General features: G+C 42.4%; 1 protein-coding gene across 1 annotated transcript; it reads left to right on the forward strand.

Moving 5' to 3' along the window:
* The first annotated feature begins 17,812 nt into the window (after positions 1-17,812).
* Positions 17,813-20,493, forward strand: nanos1 (nanos homolog 1). The gene has a single exon (XM_027017331.3). The coding sequence runs from the start codon at positions 18,060-18,062 to the stop codon at positions 18,741-18,743; it is 684 nt and encodes a 227-aa protein (XP_026873132.1). The 5' UTR covers positions 17,813-18,059; the 3' UTR covers positions 18,744-20,493.
* Positions 20,494-21,384: the final 891 nt, after the last annotated feature.

Below are 21,384 nucleotides of genomic sequence, written 5' to 3' on the forward strand. Positions count from 1 at the left end.
ATAAGATGTTTGTTAAACATAAGCTTTTTTGTTTATCTAAGGTGGTAACAAGCTATTGTTCATTTGTGGTGCCGAGTAGAGCATCTTCTGGGTCTGTTATGGTGCAGTACAGTGGGGTATTTTGCTGCATATCTTAAATCTTGGGCAGTGTTTTATGTTTCCTAAAAAAGGTTAATTTAACATAATACAATGACAATTATTTGTAAGGAATTATTTTAAGCATGTCTAATGCATTCTTAGACATCAGATCTGAAAATTATACTTTGGGCAAAGGGTTAGTTGGTTGTCTTATTCTTTACAGACAAGGCAACAATGCTTTAGCATTACAGACTCAATGGCTTCGCTAATGGCTATTTTCACAGTCTTTGCTTTTAGAAAAAGGTAAGACATATGATTAGTGATCCTGAAATGTATCTCTGGGTATGGTTTCGGCTGACTGATGCTTTAAATGGAATAGCATCTGTCACTGGTGCGGAGCGCTTCTACAGACTAAATGTGTGTCGTCTCCACATTATTGAGCAACCTACGATACAAATTGAACACTTTCCTAGGAACTCCAAGCTGTGAAGGCCAGACCTACCTTGAGAGGCTCACGGCTTGGCTTGCTCCTTTGAAACGTGTGTGCATGTTTTCTTGGTGCAACGCAGTTCAAATGAAAGAGGAGCTTTACACTTGGCTCTGCTCTCATTGATAAAATCCCCAGTTGATTTTTCTCTTTCTCCTTTCGCCACAAAAATGCCAGTGTTGCCTGTGTGTATCAGTCAAACCCAACAGCAGCTTCTCCAGTTTAATGCACTGGTGTATTAGCATTTAGATAACCCCTCTGAATATAGGAGAACTGGGAATTGAAAGCAGGAACTGAATAAATATGGTGAATAATGCAGCATGCATTTTAAATGAATGGAGCACTGAGTGTTTCAGTTGCTGAGGAAGAGGTCTCTCTTATGCCTGAGACACAGGAGATTAACTACAAAGCAGAAGGACATTACATTACAATAGACCACCATAAAATTGTATTCTAACATGAAATTTGGTAAATATTATGAACCGACATACAATTTAAAGTAGTACTCTGTAGAAAATTATAATGGAAAGCTAGCATATCTGGTACCAAGCAAGCCATGGTCAACAGTGACAAAAACTAATTTTATGTGATGTGCTATTTAACGTTGATTGCTCAGTTCATTAGTCTTATGATTAAATGTTAACATTCCTTGTATTTCCCTTTCAGAAACTCAGATTAAAGAGAGATCAAATATTCACAAATATTCACAAAATCATTATGCTTCTCATTGATTATGCACCTATCACCCCAAGAGTGAATGCTATTGTCTGAAAGCATAATTTGCATAGAGGTTTCGGACATCCAGTCTGGCCATTCAAGCAGTCACCACGCTGAGAGGAAGAAGCTCTCGCCAGGCTAATCTTAGATGTGTCTTTTTTAAAAGGGCACACTGCAACCCTAATAGGCCTTTTACCATTCAAGCTAGAGAGACAGAGAGAGAGAGAGAGGGAGAGAGAGAGAGAGAGAGAGAGAGAGAGAGAGAGAGAGAGAGAGAGAGGGAGAGAGAGAGAGAGAGAGAGAGAGAGAGAGAGAGAGAGAGAGAGAGAGAGAGAGAGAGAGAGAGAGAGAGAGAGAGAGAGAGAGGGAGAGAGAGAGAGAGGGAGAGAGAGAGAGAGAGACAGAGAGAGAGAGAGAGAGAGAGAGAGAGAGAGAGAGAGAGAGAGAGAGAGAGAGAGAGAGAGAGAGAGAGAGAGAGAGAGAGAGAGAGAGAGAGAGAGAGAGAGAGAGAGAGAGAGAGAGAGAGAGAGAGAGAGAGAGAGAGAGAGAGAGAGAGAGAGGAGAGAGAGAGAGAGAGAGAGAGAGAGAGACAGAGAGAGAGAGGGTGAAAAAAAAGATGGGTGCACAGTGGGGAGAATTGAAGTCCCATCAGTATTCTTGTCAGGCAAGCTACACGTGGAACCTGAGAGTGCTATAGCCAAATATCCCCCCCTCTCTTCTCCTCCTCTTCTCTCTTCTCCTCCTCTCCCCTCCTCTCCTCTCCTCTCTTGTTGTTCCCTGTCGTCTCCTCTCCTTACCTCAACCCTCCCCGCCTCTCCAGAAGGCTACAGCAGGCTTTATTGAAACAAATTGAAAGTCCCCTCACCAGCTGCAAGGTAAGCAGCGGTTTTGGCATAGACAACCGAGGGCAGGGAAAGACAAACACACGGTAAGAAACCGCGAGAAGGTCGGAGGTGTGTCAGCCAGTGTCTGCTCCATCAACACAGCGAAAATTAGAGAGCCTGAGCAAATGCCATTCGTTGCAGAGACAAAGGGAAAGATCTGCAGATGTTAAACAACATGTCTGTCTTTGAAGTCCAGCTAAAGAAAGAAACACAATACTACAGTAGATGACCATTAGCGATGTTTTTTTTTTTTTAATTGATAATGAGATTTAATGTAATGACGAACATGTCAAGGGTCTTCCTCCTCATTATTCGAAATTTGGGTTTGATCTCTACTTAAGCAAAAAGAACATGATAATTTTGACTTGGGGATTATTTGAGCATAGCCTTGTGGAAAGTAGTAGACATCAACTTGGACCAAAAAGAGAAAACAAGAGATCTAGAACACCTGCATGTTCCACACCTGTGTGCTGGTCTAAACATGCTTCATAGCTGATGTTATAGGCATGGCACCCCTTCTTTTCACTGCTGTTTATGGAACAGGGTCCACAGACCAATTTATATGCCTTCATCATATGATGGTAGGATCCATTGTATGACAGTTGGTACCAGTTATGACAAAAAACGTAGTCCTAAAGGTAATGTTTATAAAATGTATAAAAAATATTAAGAGCAAACCAAACGCAATAAAAATAAAACGACAATGAGAAAAACACCACCACCAATAACTACAAACAGCTCATTCAGTTTCAGGGTATGAACACAGTGTCTGCTAATACACTGACTACCACCTTGCATTATCTACTACAGTACATAGGTTGCTAATACTGGCTTGCTATTGTACAGTTCTCTTGGCACATGGTTATCTTCATCTGATTGCACAAGCATGTGAGAAAATGGCAAGCCAGTAATGTTGACATTTTACAATTACAATTGGCCTAAATAAATGAGTAGCCTGTTTTACGCTTCTATAAAACATATCAGAGCTCAACTGCAAACAGTTAGCTACGTCACTGAAAAATAAATCTTGTGGCTGCAAGCTATGAACTGGAAGATGGAAGGTCAGTACTACATCATACAATGTACTCCATGGTGGAAGCCACAGTTTAATACAAGGGCACTTTGTCATGGATGCATCTCTATACTTGTAGAATTACTGCCACCGAGACACGGGTGCGTCATTCTCATGGATAATTAAGCGTACGCAGTGTTGGAGCACCCTTCCCCCTCTATCCCCACCCATAATGGTATGGCCCATCAACTGGGGCCTGGAGCCCGGTTGTCATAGCAACAACACAAAAGCAAACAATGGAAAGGGAATGAAAAGAGTGTGATAAGATGAAAGGTGCCTACCTAAGGAGGAGGCTGATTGGTTAAAGCCTGGAGTTAAAACTGTTACTGAACACCTCAGTAAACACGCAGAATGGACATATTTTGCAGCACTAAAAAACAAGACTGTACAGAGAGATCTTGAATTGAATGCTAAACAGGACCGTAACACAAACAGGGGAATTTCACCATGACAAAAAAATACTGATACTGTGTTTGACTGAATCCCAGAGCAATTAACAAATGCTACTGATTTACTTTCACCTGTATACAAACCTCCAAATTCTAATCATTATGCATCTCATGTGCTTTCTTTTCTTTTTTAAAAAAAAAAGATTTGGCTTTGTGTGATGCTGAATTGGTCTTCCCTCCTACTTTATATTCTGTAATTAACATATGCAAATAGTCGCCTTGGAGACATGATTAGTTGCATTTGCACAGATGTGACATTGAATTTGCACCGCATGAGTGAGTCCATCATATTCGGAAACAAATTTGCCCTCTCCAATTCACTCCTCCTACATGTCAATCAATGTAGCATGGCCAATTTATATTAATATGAGGTGTAAATTCATATTAAAATTTACAAAGAGTAATCCATTGTGTGTTGTGCTCAAAAATTACAGTGCTCAAACTGAAATTTGGCAGATTTTACTTTGCATTTAAATAGAGTGAAAAAAAAAATACTCAGGATTCTGAGAGGAAAATGACTGCATTAAAAGTAAGTCTTTTTAATCTCTCTATGAAATTGGTCACAACACTTTTTCCTTAACATGCAGTTATTATTATAATTGTGAAGTATGTTTGAAAGAAATGCAAGTTACAAGGCAGATGTTTGCACCAGTGCAGCCAAATTTAGAATCTTGTAGCTTATATAAACGCTCTAAATACATGCAAAAAGAAACTCCTCATTACCTCTTTCATATTCACCACTTCTATTCTACAACTGCAATCTAATTTGCTTCTAACTCTAACTACCATTAAAAGACCCTATATAAAAACCATTTGGCCTCTTTTTGCCCCAAGGTCACTCAACCATCTTTCAATTTGATTCTGCTTCCTCCCCTACAAAACAGAAAAAAAAAAAAAAAAAACCCAACTTAAACTGACTATAAGCGCAGTCAATCCCTTTAAGAACTACACAGATAGACCTGCCAAAAACGAGAGGAAATGCAGGGCTTAGGGGTTTCGCCATCCACTGCCATTAGCGTTGCCCAGTCGCTCCTGACGAGCCCTGGACATCCTGTAAGCCCTCCTGGTCAGAAGTGGAGATCAAACGAAAGTCCCCTGGGGGTGGAGGAACCGGTGGGCTTAGAACTGTCCATTCATCACACCCCGCGACGGACAGATGAAATCAGACTAAAGAGGCGCGTTTTATTTAGCCCGCTCGCTGATCGACAGGCTGCAGAGAAGAGCACACTTAAAAGCTTTGCGCGCAGGACATGAAAGAATGACATGGGTCTGACTCTCGGCTGGAGCGCGAGAGCAAAACATGGTAATCCTGATTTAATGGACTCACGATTTGGCCACACACCTGCGGAGCGCAGCGGGACCATCTTCATGCATAAGGCAAACCTTTCAAACGGTGATGTTTGTTTGGAGGGAAAAAAAAAAACCCCAGTAATATTTAGCCAGTTTCCAAACAAGCAACAAAGTCACTCTGCTCATCAGAAAGGGAGAGATTTCTGGTCCTTGTGCAATTTCATGGCTTTAGGAATGCCAGAGTGCTGTCATCACACTCCAGAATCTGTTGTGGTTTTCGCTGACATATTTGTGCAATTTACCTTGTGCTGATGTTCTGTCATGGGTGTGTAAAGTGGGAATGTGTGCTTTCATACTAATTGCGAATACCATGAGTGTCACTTGATGCAATTCTTGGCTAGGGATCAATCTGAAAGTCAATACTGTAAAAAACACAGCATCTGAAAGCAGGCTTCAATTAATCGGTGGAATCAATGTTAGCGCCTATTGGAAGCTTCTCTACTGACCTTCACATGGTAGAGCACATTATCCTGTCCTTCCACCTGAGTAGAGAACTTGAGGGACAGGCAGAAATGAGAAAAAGGTGTCTGAAATTGAGTTGCACAAACTGTCAGAGATATCAGGCTGTGCAGGGGTTGCGATGTGATAGTGGTATTACTGGATCGCTCTGGTTGTTGCATAGGTTTATCTGTGCTTGCTTCGACAGCGTCTCCCTCCCTCACTCTCCAGTTTGTTTTCTGTCATGCAGGTTTGGGTGATAGCTTTTTTCAATCACTCGATAGCACGGTGCTAATTTTAGCGCCACTCTCTCACTCTCACAAACATGCACGCGGCACACGCGCGCACGTGCACGCACGCACACAAAGGAGCAGGAGCCACAGATGAATTGGATGCCTGCCCTAGACTCCATCTCTTAACACTAGTCAATAAATTCTGTCACCTATCAGATGTGAGAATGCCATGTCTTGTATTCCATAGGGGTGTTAATGTAAATAGACTATCAGCTGGGGTAAACAAAGAAGAGAGAACTGAAAACATAATCTAAAACATTTTTGCTATATAAAAACATCCTTTCCTGTGGGCAGATAATAGATAATAGATCACAAATGGGCCCAGCTGGGCCATTTTCAAGGAAGACACAGTAAGCAGGCCAGTAACACAGTATATGAAAACCTTAGGATGTTAAATATGTAGGTCAGAATCCACTTTGGCTCATCTAGTCTTTCACCTTTCTTTTGCCACTGCTGTCAGAAGTGATTAATTTCCTAATGTCCTCATGCAAATGCACCCAAATAGGGTTGGTGTGTTCACGCAACTGCTGTAGCTTGTGTCAGAGGAGACCATTTAGTCACCTCATGCATATGTAAAAGCTAATTCATTTAGCAGCCAGGCTGCAGTTAATCTTTGGACCGCATTTGAAATAAATATGCAAGAGGTTTTTTTTGTTTTTTTTTTCATGTGAGGGGAAAAAACGAGTGGTCACATGGATCGGAATGAATCGACCACCTGCGTCTAATGAGGAGAGAAATGAACAGAGCAGAGTATATCAGCAGACAGAGAAGGAAAGACTTTGACTCACCGTGTTTGTGTGCACGTGCGCGATGTGGGGATCAACAGGGAGGGTGCTATCCAAGATTTTATGCCTATAGTTATTATTCTCTAATCGTGTCAACATTGATCTTGTTTCTTGTGCCAGTTAAACTTGCCCAGCTATTCTTGTTTCGCACACAAAAAAGAAATATCGTTTACAATAACGAGCATAAATAGAAAGATATTCTATTGTTTCGCTATCCTAAGTACTGATCTAAGCATATACAAGGCATAAGTTAAAATTACCTTATGCTAAAATAAAGATACTCCCTACATACTCTCTATGAACCGTAAGGATACAGGTAGGGTTTGTTGATGCCATCAGCAAGTTTGCATCTATTTCGGCATTCTGACTTGTTCACTGGAGGCAGATTGCTACTTTGCAGAAATCCTTAAATTAGACCAGAGAGATGTCTTCTGTCAGGTCTGCTTTGCTGGAATTGGGAATTTAAAATACAAACAAACAAACAAAAACTCCACCTCAGTGTGAAATCGAGTCCCACCCTAGCCAGGAGCCCCTATTCCCCACATACACTAATATAACACGGCACATGGAGCTCCCTCACCACTGTTTGTAAACACAGCAAGAGGGCCATAAGTAAACTAGCAGTGCACACAACGCACCAAGGAAATTACTTTCCATCAGCGATCCCTGTCTGCCTCATTGGACCTCTGTCTCTTTGCATTAAGCCCTGCTGGGTCACGGAAAATGGCCATCGTTTTCAGTATTGCTTTGTACATGAATTCTTTCGTGGGGCTTAATTACTAGGCCAAACTACATTTCTCTGGCACACGGGCAGGAAGAAAAGAGGAGAGTCGAGTTGTTTTCGGTGCATGCGGTTTGTGCTAGGGATGAGTCAGCTAAATATGGGCTTTATTGTAGCAAAATGTAATTGCATCTGGCCTATGCCTCATGACTAGCTTTATTCTATAGCTATGATTACTTTAATCTGCATTACAATAAAAATGGAGCTGGATATTATGGGGGTATTTTAGATTATTATACTATTTGCACACTGTTGGAGTTGGATATTATGTGGTATTTTAGATTATTATACTATTTGCACAATATTCCTACAGTATCTCTGACAAACTGGGCTAGAAGTGTGGTTAGCCAGAACTTATACATATCAAAGTTATAGCATATCAACTTACACTGCATGTTTTGGTCTAAGGACCCCTGCTGTATATAATAACAGAAGACACTGTCATGCAAACACAGGCACAAGAGCCAAACCTTCTCAGCTCGATACGTTTATGGAAATTATATACTGACTTAGAAATGCAGTATGCATATTAAAGGGAATATGGGAACCCCACACAGCTTCTGAGCTTGGTAGGGCCTGATCTGACAAAGCGCCACACGGTCCATGCTGCAGCTCACACAGACACTGTGAGTTTGAGTGTTCTAAAAAAGAGTGCATGCTGTGGGGTGTTGTGTGTTCTGACTGACAGTGCATGGTGTAGGGGGTTGACTATTCTGACTGAGAGTGCATGGTGTAGGGGGTTGACTATTCTGACTGACAGTGCATGGTGTAGGGGGTTGACTATTCTGACTGAGAGTGCATGGTGTAGGGGGTTGACTATTCTGACTGAGAGTGCATGGTGTAGGGGGTTGACTATTCTGACTGACAGTGCATGGTGTAGGGGGTTGACTATTCTGACTGACAGTGCATGGTGTAGGGGGTTGACTATTCTGACTGAGAGTGCATGGTGTAGGGGGTTGACTATTCTGACTGACAGTGCATGGTGTAGGGGGTTGACTATTCTGACTGAGAGTGCATGGTGTAGGGGGTTGACTATTCTGACTGAGAGTGCATGGTGTAGGGGGTTGACTATTCTGACTGACAGTGCATGGTGTAGGGGGTTGACTATTCTGACTGACAGTGCATGGTGTAGGGGGTTGACTATTCTGACTGAGAGTGCATGGTGTAGGGGGTTGACTATTCTGACTGAGAGTGCATGGTGTAGGGGGTTGACTATTCTGACTGACAGTGCATGGTGTAGGGGGTTGACTATTCTGACTGAGAGTGCATGGTGTAGGGGGTTGACTATTCTGACTGACAGTGCATGGTGTAGGGGGTTGACTATTCTGACTGAGAGTGCATGGTGTAGGGGTTTGACTATTCTGACTGAGAGTGCATGGTGTAGGGGGTTGACTATTCTGACTGACAGTGCATGGTGTAGGGGGTTGACTATTCTGACTGACAGTGCATGGTGTAGGGGGTTGACTATTCTGACTGAGAGTGCATGGTGTAGGCGGTTGACTATTCTGACTGAGAGTGCATGGTGTAGGGGGTTGACTATTCTGACTGAGAGTGCATGGTGTAGGGGGTTGACTATTCTGACTGAGAGTGCATGGTGTAGAGTGTTCACTGCCCTGACAGAGTGCATGACATTAGGGTGTTGAGTGTTCTAACCATGTGTGTGTTTGGGTAGTTGGGTGATAGGAGCTAGACTGTCAAATAATAATAATAATAATAATAATAATAATAATACATGAGGCAGGTTGGCAGCTGGATGAATTTTTTTCTTTACCTGTGAACTACCTTTTCTAAAACATGCTGTGTAATAATATGAGGTAAATTAAATGAAGTTCTTATTAATGGAATTACCCTATAATACATTAATGTTGAAGAGTTGAACAAACTGAATTTATCTACACGAAAATTAAAACAAGGAAAATCACAATAAATGTCTGAGACTACTTTGAATTTAGATGTAGGAATTTAGATGATTAAAATGATTATTTATGACTAATTTCCTTAACTTACCTTAAATCACTCTCATTTATCTACTTGTGACCTTGTCAGCCATTCTATGCATTTGACTATAAGTACTGCATTTTGCCCAAAGCTATCATGGCTTTTAATTGCTGGAAATAACCAGTTTTAAATGACCCCTTAAATATTAGGAAGCTCCAAGCCTCATCTCTGCTCCTGAACTCCTCTGACCTCTACCCAATCTATTCTAGTCTCTATCATTAAGTCTTTATGACAGCAGTGATCGAAATTCGCTTAACAAGTCCGTCACCACTGCATGTTTGAGTGGGCTTTACTGTGAGTAGAAGGAGTTCTTTACTCTGTAACAGCCACACACAAGCACGTGCATGCACACACACATGCACACACTGGATTTTCAAGTTGATAGCTCTGGGTAGAGGGTGGACAGGTGTTTCCAGTCTCCTGGTGGAGGCTGGAATTGACAGTGGCTTTGAAAGCCCCCCGGTCAAAAATAATACAGCTGCTATTTCACATGAAAACATGCAGGCCAGAGAGCCCCAGTTAGTTAGAAGAGCACCTCAGCCTCGGATCTGGTTCCAGTGCCATAGACGAACTCCGCACCGAATGTCACAACCTTAGCACTCTGTGGCTAAACCATAGTCAAACGCGAGAGGGTGGCTGGCGTACCTTGTCTGGTGACGCTGCTGCACAAGGAAATGTGAGAAGGAGTCAAGCGCTCATGCCTCTGCATCGAAGCACAGGAACATGCAACACCTTCAAGGGAGCAGTCACAGTTGGTGGGCAGAAGGCCGATGTTTGCTGTTCATGGAAACACATCCTTTACAAATGGAGCAGAGCGGGTGATGGGCAGCCAAGAACCCGACGTACAGCAGGGGGGAAAGAAAGAAGAAAAGCACTGTAAACACAAGACAGCGCCTCCTGCTTTCTTGCACTACACTTCGACTGAATCATGAAACAGTTAAAGCAAGTTATGCCACCTCAGTCATTTTAAAACATTCAGTTTCCTGTACGGACAAGTTTTTTTTTGCGATATTGTACATTTTGACTCCAGCATGTGCTACGTGTAATGCACGTATGCCTTTAACCATCTGCAGATGCGGAGATACAACTAAAAACAATTCCTAAGGCTGCTAGTGCTTGATCTTTGTAAAAGGTTTATCACAGATACCTAATAAAACCATGTGCCAAATCCTTCTGGCTGTGTTTACAATAGCAAGATGATTATACTGCATGCATGGGAACCAAAAAGGGGCTGGTCCCATAGACGAAGATTAGCTTAGTCCTAAACTAAAGACCAGGTTTAATGTGTGTCCATCTGTCAAGAGTCCTTACTGACTGCTTGTAATCATGAGAGGTCATCTGTTAGGTCACAAAAGCAAACAATGCTCATATAGATGAAGCTAAAAAAAAAAAAAAATAAATAAAAAAAAAAGGAAAAAAAACCAAAGCAAAGCAATAATAAATAAATAAATCTTGTGTATGTGAGATTGTGGACTCTGAGTGCTTTCCTTTCCTGCCCTCCAGGTGCTCTACCTTTTGGGCAGCTCTCTGATCAGGCCAGGAGTACCTTGGGCCTCTCGCCATTTCATTGTGCGGGAAGGCAGATGGGTTCTGACAGGCAATGCAGAGCCAGTGGGCCTTTCATCTGGAGAAGGCCCTCATTAGAGAGCAAGTGGAAGCACCTAGCCTCCATACTACCCACCTCCGTGACCTCACAGACACGCACACACATACAGTCATAAGACTCAAGCTACTACATGTGCTCTGCCCGAACATATAAGCCCCACCGCTGGTATGACTTGCTTGCCAGTGTTGATGGAATCTTGCACGCACCCACAGATATCACACGTGCACTCACATGCCACACTGCAAACTACATCCGAATCGATGTCTCATAGTGAATGGCCCATTAACGATGCGAGGATGTGAGTAGGTGAGCAGACATGCTCACACAGCTAGATAACAAGAGTGATTAGCGAATCCTTCTGTCACGCGTGGTGAACACAGTCATATGGACTAATGAGCACTTTGATTTATACATACAGAGCATTGGTGTTGGCAAGGTCTAATGCTGACCAAAGCATGGACTTGCAGGTAATCGCTGTTTAATGACTCCAGCGTAATACTACTGAACATAAATGCTTGGACTGCATTAGCAAAAGTGCATTAGGAATGAATACGACCTCCAAGTGTCAAAAGAACACCAAAGTAATAAAATGCCCCAAAACTGTTCTAAGAGTCTCAGGTATTGTCCTTGGATATACTGCTGATAAATGCAGCATGAGAAATAATATTTTTGCCTTTTTTAATGTCTTTTAATACAGTAAAGCTGCGAGCTGTTTCGACTACGTCTAAGGGAGGGTCTCGTTGTCCTCCCATAAGAAGCTGCCAGGCTCGGATTCGAGATGAGCCAAAGAGGAAGATGAAAGGTTAGCTGCCATTGCCTGCCTAAGCTAAGCCAACAAAAGCCCCATTGTTTGTGAGTGTCAGGTGCATTGTGGCCAGCCTGTGAGGCAGAGCCATACACAAACAGTGTATTAACAGGCGGGGGCAACGGGCCCTCTGGGACAAGCCCGAGCGACACGCTGGCAGCGCGCTTCATGGGAACAGCGCACCAATCGTCCACCCGCAAGTAAATCCCAAACGGTGATGGGTGGTGGTCTATGCTACAGATGTTCTGGCAGGAGAATCAGCACAATGAACCCTCAGCCAGCTCAGTTATCCATGCGTCGCTCTCCACATCAGAGCGAACATCAAAGCAGACGTACGTTTCTCCTGTCCGCTGCTATATAAAAGCTTTTCTCATTTGTACCTGGAGATGCAAGCACTTATGTTCACACAGTTCCAAATAGGTCATTCTGTGGGGCCCACATATAAGGTCCGGTTCAGACAGACACAACTGGGCCAATTAGCGCTATTTTAAGGAGAAGCAAAAAAAAAAAAAAAAGAACGAAGGATCACAGACCAGCAAAGAAGGATTACGCTTAATTTTCCCTCGTGCACAGCTAAGCTTCTTATGCTTCAGTGTTCTCTTTACTTTGAAGCGGACTTTGCCGTATTCCGTTGCACTCTTTCGAATGTGATGGAGATGAGGAGTGAGAGAGGATGAAGAGGTTTTCGTGGTCTGGTAATTAATGCGTGCTGCGTCTCCGCAGTCTGCAGTAATCGCTCACATCGCTCCTGTGGCTGTCGGATCTTTATAATTCCTCGCCATATCGGAATATTAACAGTCGTCATTATATGAAAATGAGTCTCGCGGCAGCACGGCGGGAGGGCATAATGTTTTAATCAACTTATTAAATGTGATGCATTGCGGCCAAGAGCTCAGCAGGGCAACAAGCACTACTGCAAAGCAAAGCGACACAGTCCTAGTGCAAAGCCATTCTTTCTCTGCTCCTCGCTGGCCTAACTAAGGGTGGTTTAGTAGTTGCCGCAAAATCAGTTAAATTATTCAAGTGGAAAGGGCCACTTCTCTCCATCAGGCTACTATTCTGAAGCACTAAAATCACTCAAATGACATCCCCTGAGAAATTCATCTGTGTAATGACCGTCATGTCTGCCGTAATGTCTCTTATGGAAACCGAGCATTAACTCACTGTAAGCCTGGCGTTTATTCTCACATTTCAAACATGGCAGCTCCAGAATACACTCACGGCCTCATTAAAATTCGCGGCGGAAAAACAGCAGCACAGATGACAGGCCGTTACTTCTTCATTGTTTCATGAATTAACATGGCAGCTGTGCTTGGTCAGTCGTTAAGGTGGCAGGAAGATGTGATCGGGAGGATGTGTGGAGAGCTATTACACCGTTCTGTGCTCTCTGCCTCACAATTATCTGCGGCCAATGTGTGTGTTATTAACTTATTCACTTTACTGGCTTCATTTATTTCATCCATGAGCAGATATGGTAATTCGGCCTGAAATCAGATATACGGAGGATGCGAGCATGCCTATTACACGGATGTATCAGCAGCGCTCATATGCAATTATAACATGCACATTCTCCTCTCCTAGAGAATAACAAAAGACAGCCAGTGGACATTCATTCCGTATCATTTATCTGTTTTCTATATTCTGTTCAGCGCAATCTCATAAACGTAGGACTCAGCATAGAGAGGAGCACATCATTTCCATTCAAAGCACTTTCCGTTTCTGCCGTCAGTCATGAAGCCACAGACAGAAGGAAGGAGATGAACAAGCGTATGTACTTTTGTTCTCGGGGACAAATGGGTTTCCTTTTAGTTTGGGTTTATTGGTTATTTGCTTGCTTTGCCTCGAAGCAAATCAGGCATCATGGCTGTTTTAAAGAGGGAAAAAATAACATTACCTGTGTTTGCATTTACATGTTTGTATTATTAGTCAGTCGATCTAAGCTTAAAACAAGGAAAGATGAAAAATTATTATGTATGAAAACCCGATTTGTAAGCCCTCTCCACTCTAATAACAACTGTTTTAGCAAATATAAGTGCATTTACCAAGATAAATATAATGCATTTCATAGACTTTCAATGTGTAAACATATAAACATACAGAACACAAAGAGCAGAAATACAACATGGTATCCCACCATTTAATAGGCTTATTTGATCTACAGAACTCTGAAATTGATACTGTCCTCTTAGTCCTATCTTCTCAGGATAATTTTGGGATCACTTCCATGGGCTCTGAAGCTTGCCAGGGACGAGGCAAAAGGAAACCGTCTGCTCTGTATGCAAAGTCTGAATGCCATTTCGCTATGCAGTATGGTGCCAAGAACTTATAGCAATTTATCATATTTAATCCGTTTAGCGAGATGATTAAATTAGTGCATATGTTCAGACTTGCATTGCCCGTCTATTTAATCTAATAGTTATTAAATGCCTCCACATGGCCAAGCACTGAGCTAGGGCTTCTGAGAGCAAAAAGACCAGAACAGAAAGAACACACAGCTGATGGTGAGAAATTTATAAATTTCTACCCCTATCAAACAAATAATTATCTTCATGTTGACAATCAATAATATGCCAAGCAGGGCCAAGCAAATGGGAGTTTGTTTATAACACTAAATAAGCGAATCCAGACGTCACAGTGCCTGAGGAAACTTACACTTGCCTGAGCATATAATGAAGGTAAGTTGATTATGTGGCAGATCTAACAGAATGTTGCTTTCACTGAAGTTTACGTCAAACTATGTCTGAGGAGCAGGCCTTTTACTGGCCCAATCACTGTCTGGAAACCCTCATACATGATAGCTGCCCTTTTGTTCTGGGGTTTATTGCACCCATCAGCACAAAGATGGAACAGGCATTGCCTCCATGAGCCATCGTTTATCTGTGGTTAATGCAGGTTGTGAAAGCAAAGATAAAGCTGTGAGGATATTGCAACTTGCAAAGCACATTTTTTATAGAGTTTATAAATCATCTTCAATAAAGGCATCACGATCAGGCCTAAACCCACATATGGGAAGTTACGTGTCTGTCTAATGCTAGCATTACACTAACAGTGATGAGCATAACAGTATATCTCGTTAAAAGTAAATGTTTGCCTTGGTCAGCAACCTCTCACATAATCGGCACTGTCAATTCGAACCACTAAATCAATTTAGAGCACTAGCCGCCGTTCTGCTACTATAGATCATTCAGTATCTAATGCAATTCTGCTATCCAGTAGGCAAGTACTTTCACCAGACAGTCAAGGAATTAGCTCGGTTTAATGGATGGGTATTAATCCCTTGAATTCACAACAAAATTAAGCAATAATGTTGTCATTAATATTTCAGGCACAATAGTTCAGATTCTAGAACAGCAAGATCCTATACAGCACCAGCCGAGCTCCTCTGTCATTACTAATGCTGTACATGACCAAGCGAGAGAGCATGGGAGAGAAGCAGAAAGCGCTCTGCACTTTAAAAAGTGGTAATAACATATTGATAAAGCTCTAATTATTTAATATGATTTTTCTATATGTGCAAATCAATACTGCGAGCAAACACGGCAATGACAGTGAATCAGTTCTGCTGCATATGCAGCTAGATTAGCAATGATGGGAAGATTGTACCGTTGTGGATCATTGATAGGTCCATCCAAGTCCACAGATGCCCATGATTCCCACTCAATATTCTGCAGGTAATCAAAACAGGCATTTTTGTAATTAAGGTTTTCATACATGCGGTAACCAGACTATTCTCAAGATGTCTCCAAATGATCCAAGGCCACATTTAGCCATTATTTGCATTTTCATTAGCATTCACTACGAAAAATAAGAGGGCTTTTCAATGTGACGAAGACAAAAACATTAAGATAACGATTACAAGAGTGACACTGATCTCCTATACTTTCCATGTCTGCCTGAGCAGTTATGATATCAGATTCAATAAAAGATACTGAAATGTTACAGTTATGCACGCACACAAAGGGCCTACAGATTAATTTATGCTACTAACTAAATGTGTACCTGCAAAGGGCAAAAGTTCAGCTGAGGTAGTGCTCCTGAGTAAAAGCCACTAAGCCCAGTGCAAACATACAAAAGGCACATCTTCTTTATTGCTTTCCACTTGGATAAACAGCTAGGTATGGCATTCTATTGAATCCCCCTTTAAATAGATTTAATCCCCCGAGCTGGCATAGGCTCAAAAAGATCTCCTCTACTTTTAATTAGAAATACAGTGGCTGGTGCGGCAGCGATTCTCCTGGAGACTCATGCTCACATTCCAACATGGTGGAGGGGGGCTGTGTGTACCGCTGCATGGCTGAGGGTTGCTCTGCCCGGAGTCGGACTCATTACTCCAAACAAACAGACAAGCAAACTTGGAAAAGCAGTGGGGATAAAGCCACTATAGCAAATGTTCTGTTATGGTTTGTCGCAGAAGATTTTTTTACACCCTACTCCCCCAACTCACATTTTGTCTGTGTTAAAAATCTCCACTACCCTCTTGAGTTACTTATTCTGTTGTTCAGAGGCATGCAGAACAGCTCACTGTTCGACTGTCATGTATAAAGAGGCAGAGTTTTGCAGCAATGTCAAGCACTCTTATATTCCTGTAGAATTATTATTAGACATCTGTTATCGTGTAAACTTGCCTTCCAGATTAACCGGTGACGTCATCCCAATTACATTCTACTGATCTTACACAGATCCCCAGTGGTACAACAGTGGTACTGCAGAAATCCAATTTGACTTCTATTGCATATACTGTAAAGACGTAAAACTGCCATTATGAATGTAGTAAACGTTACGTATCCATTTATTGCATGAAAAATAAACTGTGGATATGATAATCACCTGTGAGAGAGATAAGGAGGGAGAGAACGAGAGAGACAGAGACAGAGACAGAGAGAGAGAGACAGACCATATCTTACACATTTGCTGCATCTCGTAATCAGCTGGCTAGCACCTGTGCCCACCCTTGCACCCCCTCATGATTTTCTTCTTTTGGTGCCTTGAACGAAGCACAAAAATGCAAATAAGTCTTTTGTTTAATGAGAGATGACTTAATCTGGCGCGACACTCATTACAAGTTTTTCTGTGGCTCCAGGATTTGGGCCAGGGACTCTTTGGAGAGAGATGGATCCAGGGCAGCTCAGTTTGCTTGCAGTGAGCCAGGAGCTTGTAGAACAATGGCCTTCTAGCACCGCAGCCTTTCAGTGCGAGCCAAGGCCACAGCGGGAACACCATAAAAGAACTGCAGGATCTGAGCAAATCTAGTGACATCTGAGCTTAAGCCATTTAACTCTAAAAGATAAACAATCTCAGACCTCAACTAATTGCCGCGCTGCAAAGAACGGACTGGAATTTGTGAACAACCACGAAACATCGCGATCAGTTGACGACTACCGCTTCTAAGCACCGCAATAAGCATTTACTTAAAAAAAAAAATAGTCCGAGGTAGGTACCGGAAGAATATTCCCTGCCATGGGTTTGGATTGTTTTGGCAGGAACTATGGATGGTATCTTAAAATAAAACCAGGATAATAAAAATATTATGGCAGGGGCTTTATGATTTGTTGCATGATTCACGACTCCTGAAACATCAGGCTGTTGACTGAATGAGCCGCGCAGGTGCGCGATGACCAGGCTTTTAAAGAACAAAGAGCTTCGCGCTCTCACAAACAAGCAGTGAACTGCCACAACGCCCCGTTTAGCTGTTTACAAGCCTGTCACAAAATCGTGGATGCAAACAATCACATACACGTTTTGCTTTTGATCGAGTGTAAATGAAAACGGTAAAGTGCAGCAGACTGTAATGAAGCACAAAGCTAATTTGGCAGAGTGAGAAAGAAGTGTAAAACGCGACAAAATTATATTTTATCTGAAAAGAGTTTGAACCGTACAATACAATACAATGCACCGGGGGCGAACGTGATCTGCATTTACAGCCATACAACTGCGTATAAATGCGGTGAATTACTAGCCCCTTTGTGTTTTGTTCAGAGACGTCAGAAATACATGTTAAGGATGTAATCGAAAAGTCGCAGTTCTGCTAAATTCTTGTGGCTCACCCTCTTCGCTTATGAGCAGCGCACTGGGGTAGAATCTGGCTGGAGAAAACATGTTTGTCGCCCTGCTCAGAAACTTGGTTTGAAAAGAGACCGCCCTCTTTTTGCTTCCTCCCAGAGCCTTATAACCAGACGCCTGTTGTGCAGTCGTAGATACCCAAGACAAGCACTGGACTTGACGGTAGTTCATTCAGCTAGATACCTAACACAAAACTATTTCAGCGGAATATATCTAGTTTATTCTGCAACGAGAAACGTTACGCTGTGTAGGGAAAATGGATTTTTTAAACCACAACTATTTGAGCGCGCGTACCTCGTACGACTACACCTTTAATTTTTGGAACGACTATCTTGGACTGTCGACACTGGTCACGAAGAACAACAAGCATAACGTCCCCCAAAGTCCGAACTCCATCACGGAGTCTTTGAAAGCCACCCTGGGTTTGGACGATTCCCCGCCGTGCTCCTGCGTAATCTCGGCCAGCGGTGACGGCGGACACCTGGACTGCTGCTGCTGCCCTTCCGTCAGCCCCCCGCCTACTTCGGTTCTCCATTTGAAAGAGCGCTTCTCTATACTCAGCCCGTTCCAGAGCCAAGGCGCGGGGCTTGCAGCGCAGGACCGCGAGATGGGCTTCGGGGGAAGCTTCGCAGGCTTCGACTTGTTCGGCATGGAGAGGAAGATCAGAAAGCCTGCGGCGCGGAATAAGCAGGAGCCCAAGATCTGCGTCTTCTGTCGGAATAATGGCGCTCCCGAGGAAGTCTACGGCTCCCATGTGTTGAAGACTCCGGACGGGAGGGTCGTGTGTCCCATCCTAAGGGCATACACTTGTCCCTTATGCAGCGCTAATGGGGATAACGCGCACACAATAAAGTACTGTCCACTCTCCAAAGATCAGCCTGCGCAGCGACCGTTAAAGGGAGGGAGGGCAGTAGGTGGTAAGCGAGTGAAAATATTCTAAAAGACAAGTCTTCATACGCCGAGTAAATAACCTACATTTATTGCACTGAACATTTTTCAGATGACTGTTCCGATTGCGGCTTTTCGAGTCTTAACTGCTAGGCTACAGGATTTATTAAACAAATAAGATATCAATGTTTTCTGTTTAAAAAATCTTTTATATTTTTATAGATGCTTTATTTCCATAGTTTATTGTATACTTTATTCATAAAAAGATATTTTTTTCCTTTTCCACGTGTTAGTTTTAGATGTTTATTAGTTGAAAATCACAGTTCATATTCAATCACAGTTTATGAATAAAAGATGTTATTTTTGTTTAGACGGGCAAACATGAATGTTGGCATAAACATCAGAGGAGTTGCTCTTCTGTCAAACTCAAGTATTTTCTTTACTGTAAGCTAAGCTTACACCTTGTGTTGTCGTTTAGACCAAAGTTACGTTTGCCATTAAGCGATCTTAAGAATGTTCCATTTCTATGCCATTCTATAGTCTACTAAAGTTCTCTCTGCAAGCTGAAGTGCGCTTGGTATGGTTTACTTGGCCCATTCCTTCCTTCCCATGGTCCACCACACGGTTTCTTTCCCACCCAGGCTGACATTTAATATGTCTAAGAAGGAAAAAAAAAAAAAAAAAAACAGCGCAGAAACACAATGGGTTCTCTGTTGCGCATACATCGTCTTAGCATAACCTCATAATCAATCGATACCCAGCCAAATTAGCCTATTTTGAGCCCTACTGACAGATACAGAGACTATTCATTTGGCCAGACATCTTTCCAGATGTCTTTATTAGGCGAATACAAGGTGCCCTTCTAATGTTTACACCCCGAGCGAGGGGAACACACACTGGAGAATACGTCTTGTGGGTTACCTTTCGGACGCTAAATCTGCCCTTGTGTACCGTTCTCTCAAATTGACCTTTTCAGTTCCCAAAACATAACAGTCAAGCTGTGCGGAAACAGCGAGTGGGTTACAAAAGAATGCAGTCTGATAACTCTCAAATGGGTTGGTGGTGAAACAGCACGAATGAATGTTCTTAATAAAAAAAGCTTTTTTTGTAAAACAGTGCATTTGCCCCTTTTTGCATTAATGTACAAAAAAAAAGATCCAAAAAGATGCAAGGATGTTTTGAATGTACAGTTAACACTTGCAGGACTGCACATCTCTGACCATTACGTTTACCAAAGGAATTCAATTTTAATGAAGTAAGGAACCTAGATTTGCTGTATTGTAAATAAAAAAAAAGTTGAGTGATGTCTATTCAGTATTTTAACATTTAAAAGTGACTTCAGAGGGTACTACCTCAACAGGATTTTGTACTTTCATGTAAATGTCAACAGCAGTTTATTAATACAGTGCTGCCATTTATAATAAGGGTTTTTAATAGTATTTTTGATCTTTGTATAACATAATTGTATTTTTCTTTCATTGCATTCTACATATGGAAGTGGAACTCCAATAAGCTCTTAGCATTGTTTGCCAATAGATGATGGCTGTAAATAATGACAATATCATACTTTTTTAAGTTGTTCAATGTTACATTCTTGGCAAGTGAAAGAGAGAATGGAATATGTTGAAGACTTTAGACTATTTGCCACTTTTATCTGAGGTTTGTAATTAAATTAAAAGAGGAAAAAAGAAACACTGTTGAATTTTGTTATTTATATTTTGTCACAATTCCCTTGTAAGCTGCTGTGCAGAGTTAAAAGAAATGAATTCCACAGATAAATAAACAGCTTATCAAATATTTTACTTCATGCAGTCATGGTGTCCTATCTATTCCCCATTTTGGGTGTGGCTTCAGGCAGAGCCTGTCTTCGGTTGTTTCATGGGTGCCTGTCACTTCTCTCTAAATGGCTCATTTCTGATGTTGGCTGTCCTCAGTGAGCAGACTCAGATTCCTGCTGCCTGGTCCACATGGAGCAATGCCTGCTCGCTCTCTCTGTCTCCGAGGTCGGCCAGCCCCCACAGATGGGGAGAGGGGGAGAGAGCAGCTACCACAGCCCTGGGACTGCCGGCTTGTTTTGAAAAGCCGACTGCAGAAGAGTGCCGGGGCCTCTGAGTGGTGCTGGGCCTCTTTTCTGAAATTAGGTTTTTTTTGGGGGGGGTTTTTTGTGAACTCGAGTACCTAACTTTAAACCACCCAGGAGAGCTCATAACTCCCACTCACTTCAGAAGAGAGCATTTTGGAGGGCAGAGGGCAACGTTCCGACATTATGCTTTTGTCTTCCACAGCAGGTCCCTGTCCTACCTTAAGAACTACTCACGGCTTCGTCCTATGTTACATGCAAACACTACCCCCGCCACCCCACACACACACACACACACACACACACACACACACACACACACACACACACACACACACACACACACACACACACACACACACACACACACACACAGCTGAGACACTTCATTAAAAATGGATGAATACTAAGTACAACAGGGATTTATATTACAGCGGACAGTAGCATCGAATCCTGGTGGGTTATATTACACACACACACACACACACACACACACACACACACACACACACACACACACACGTCTGGCTAACAGCTTTTATTCCCTAGTCACCACAGCCCATTACCAATACAGCAGAGAGGATTTTCATAATCGAGTTAGTTTCACCATTTA

This window comes from Electrophorus electricus, chromosome 16, assembly GCF_041902795.1.
Source record: "Electrophorus electricus isolate QZ-2024a chromosome 16, ASM4190279v1, whole genome shotgun sequence".
In the NCBI taxonomy this organism is placed as follows: domain Eukaryota; kingdom Metazoa; phylum Chordata; class Actinopteri; order Gymnotiformes; family Gymnotidae; genus Electrophorus; species Electrophorus electricus.

What these genes read in the sequence shown, in the direction of transcription:
- nanos1 (XM_027017331.3), top strand. Translation starts at nt 18,060, where the DNA reads ATGGATTTTTTAAACCACAACTATTTGAGCGCGCGTACCTCGTACGAC.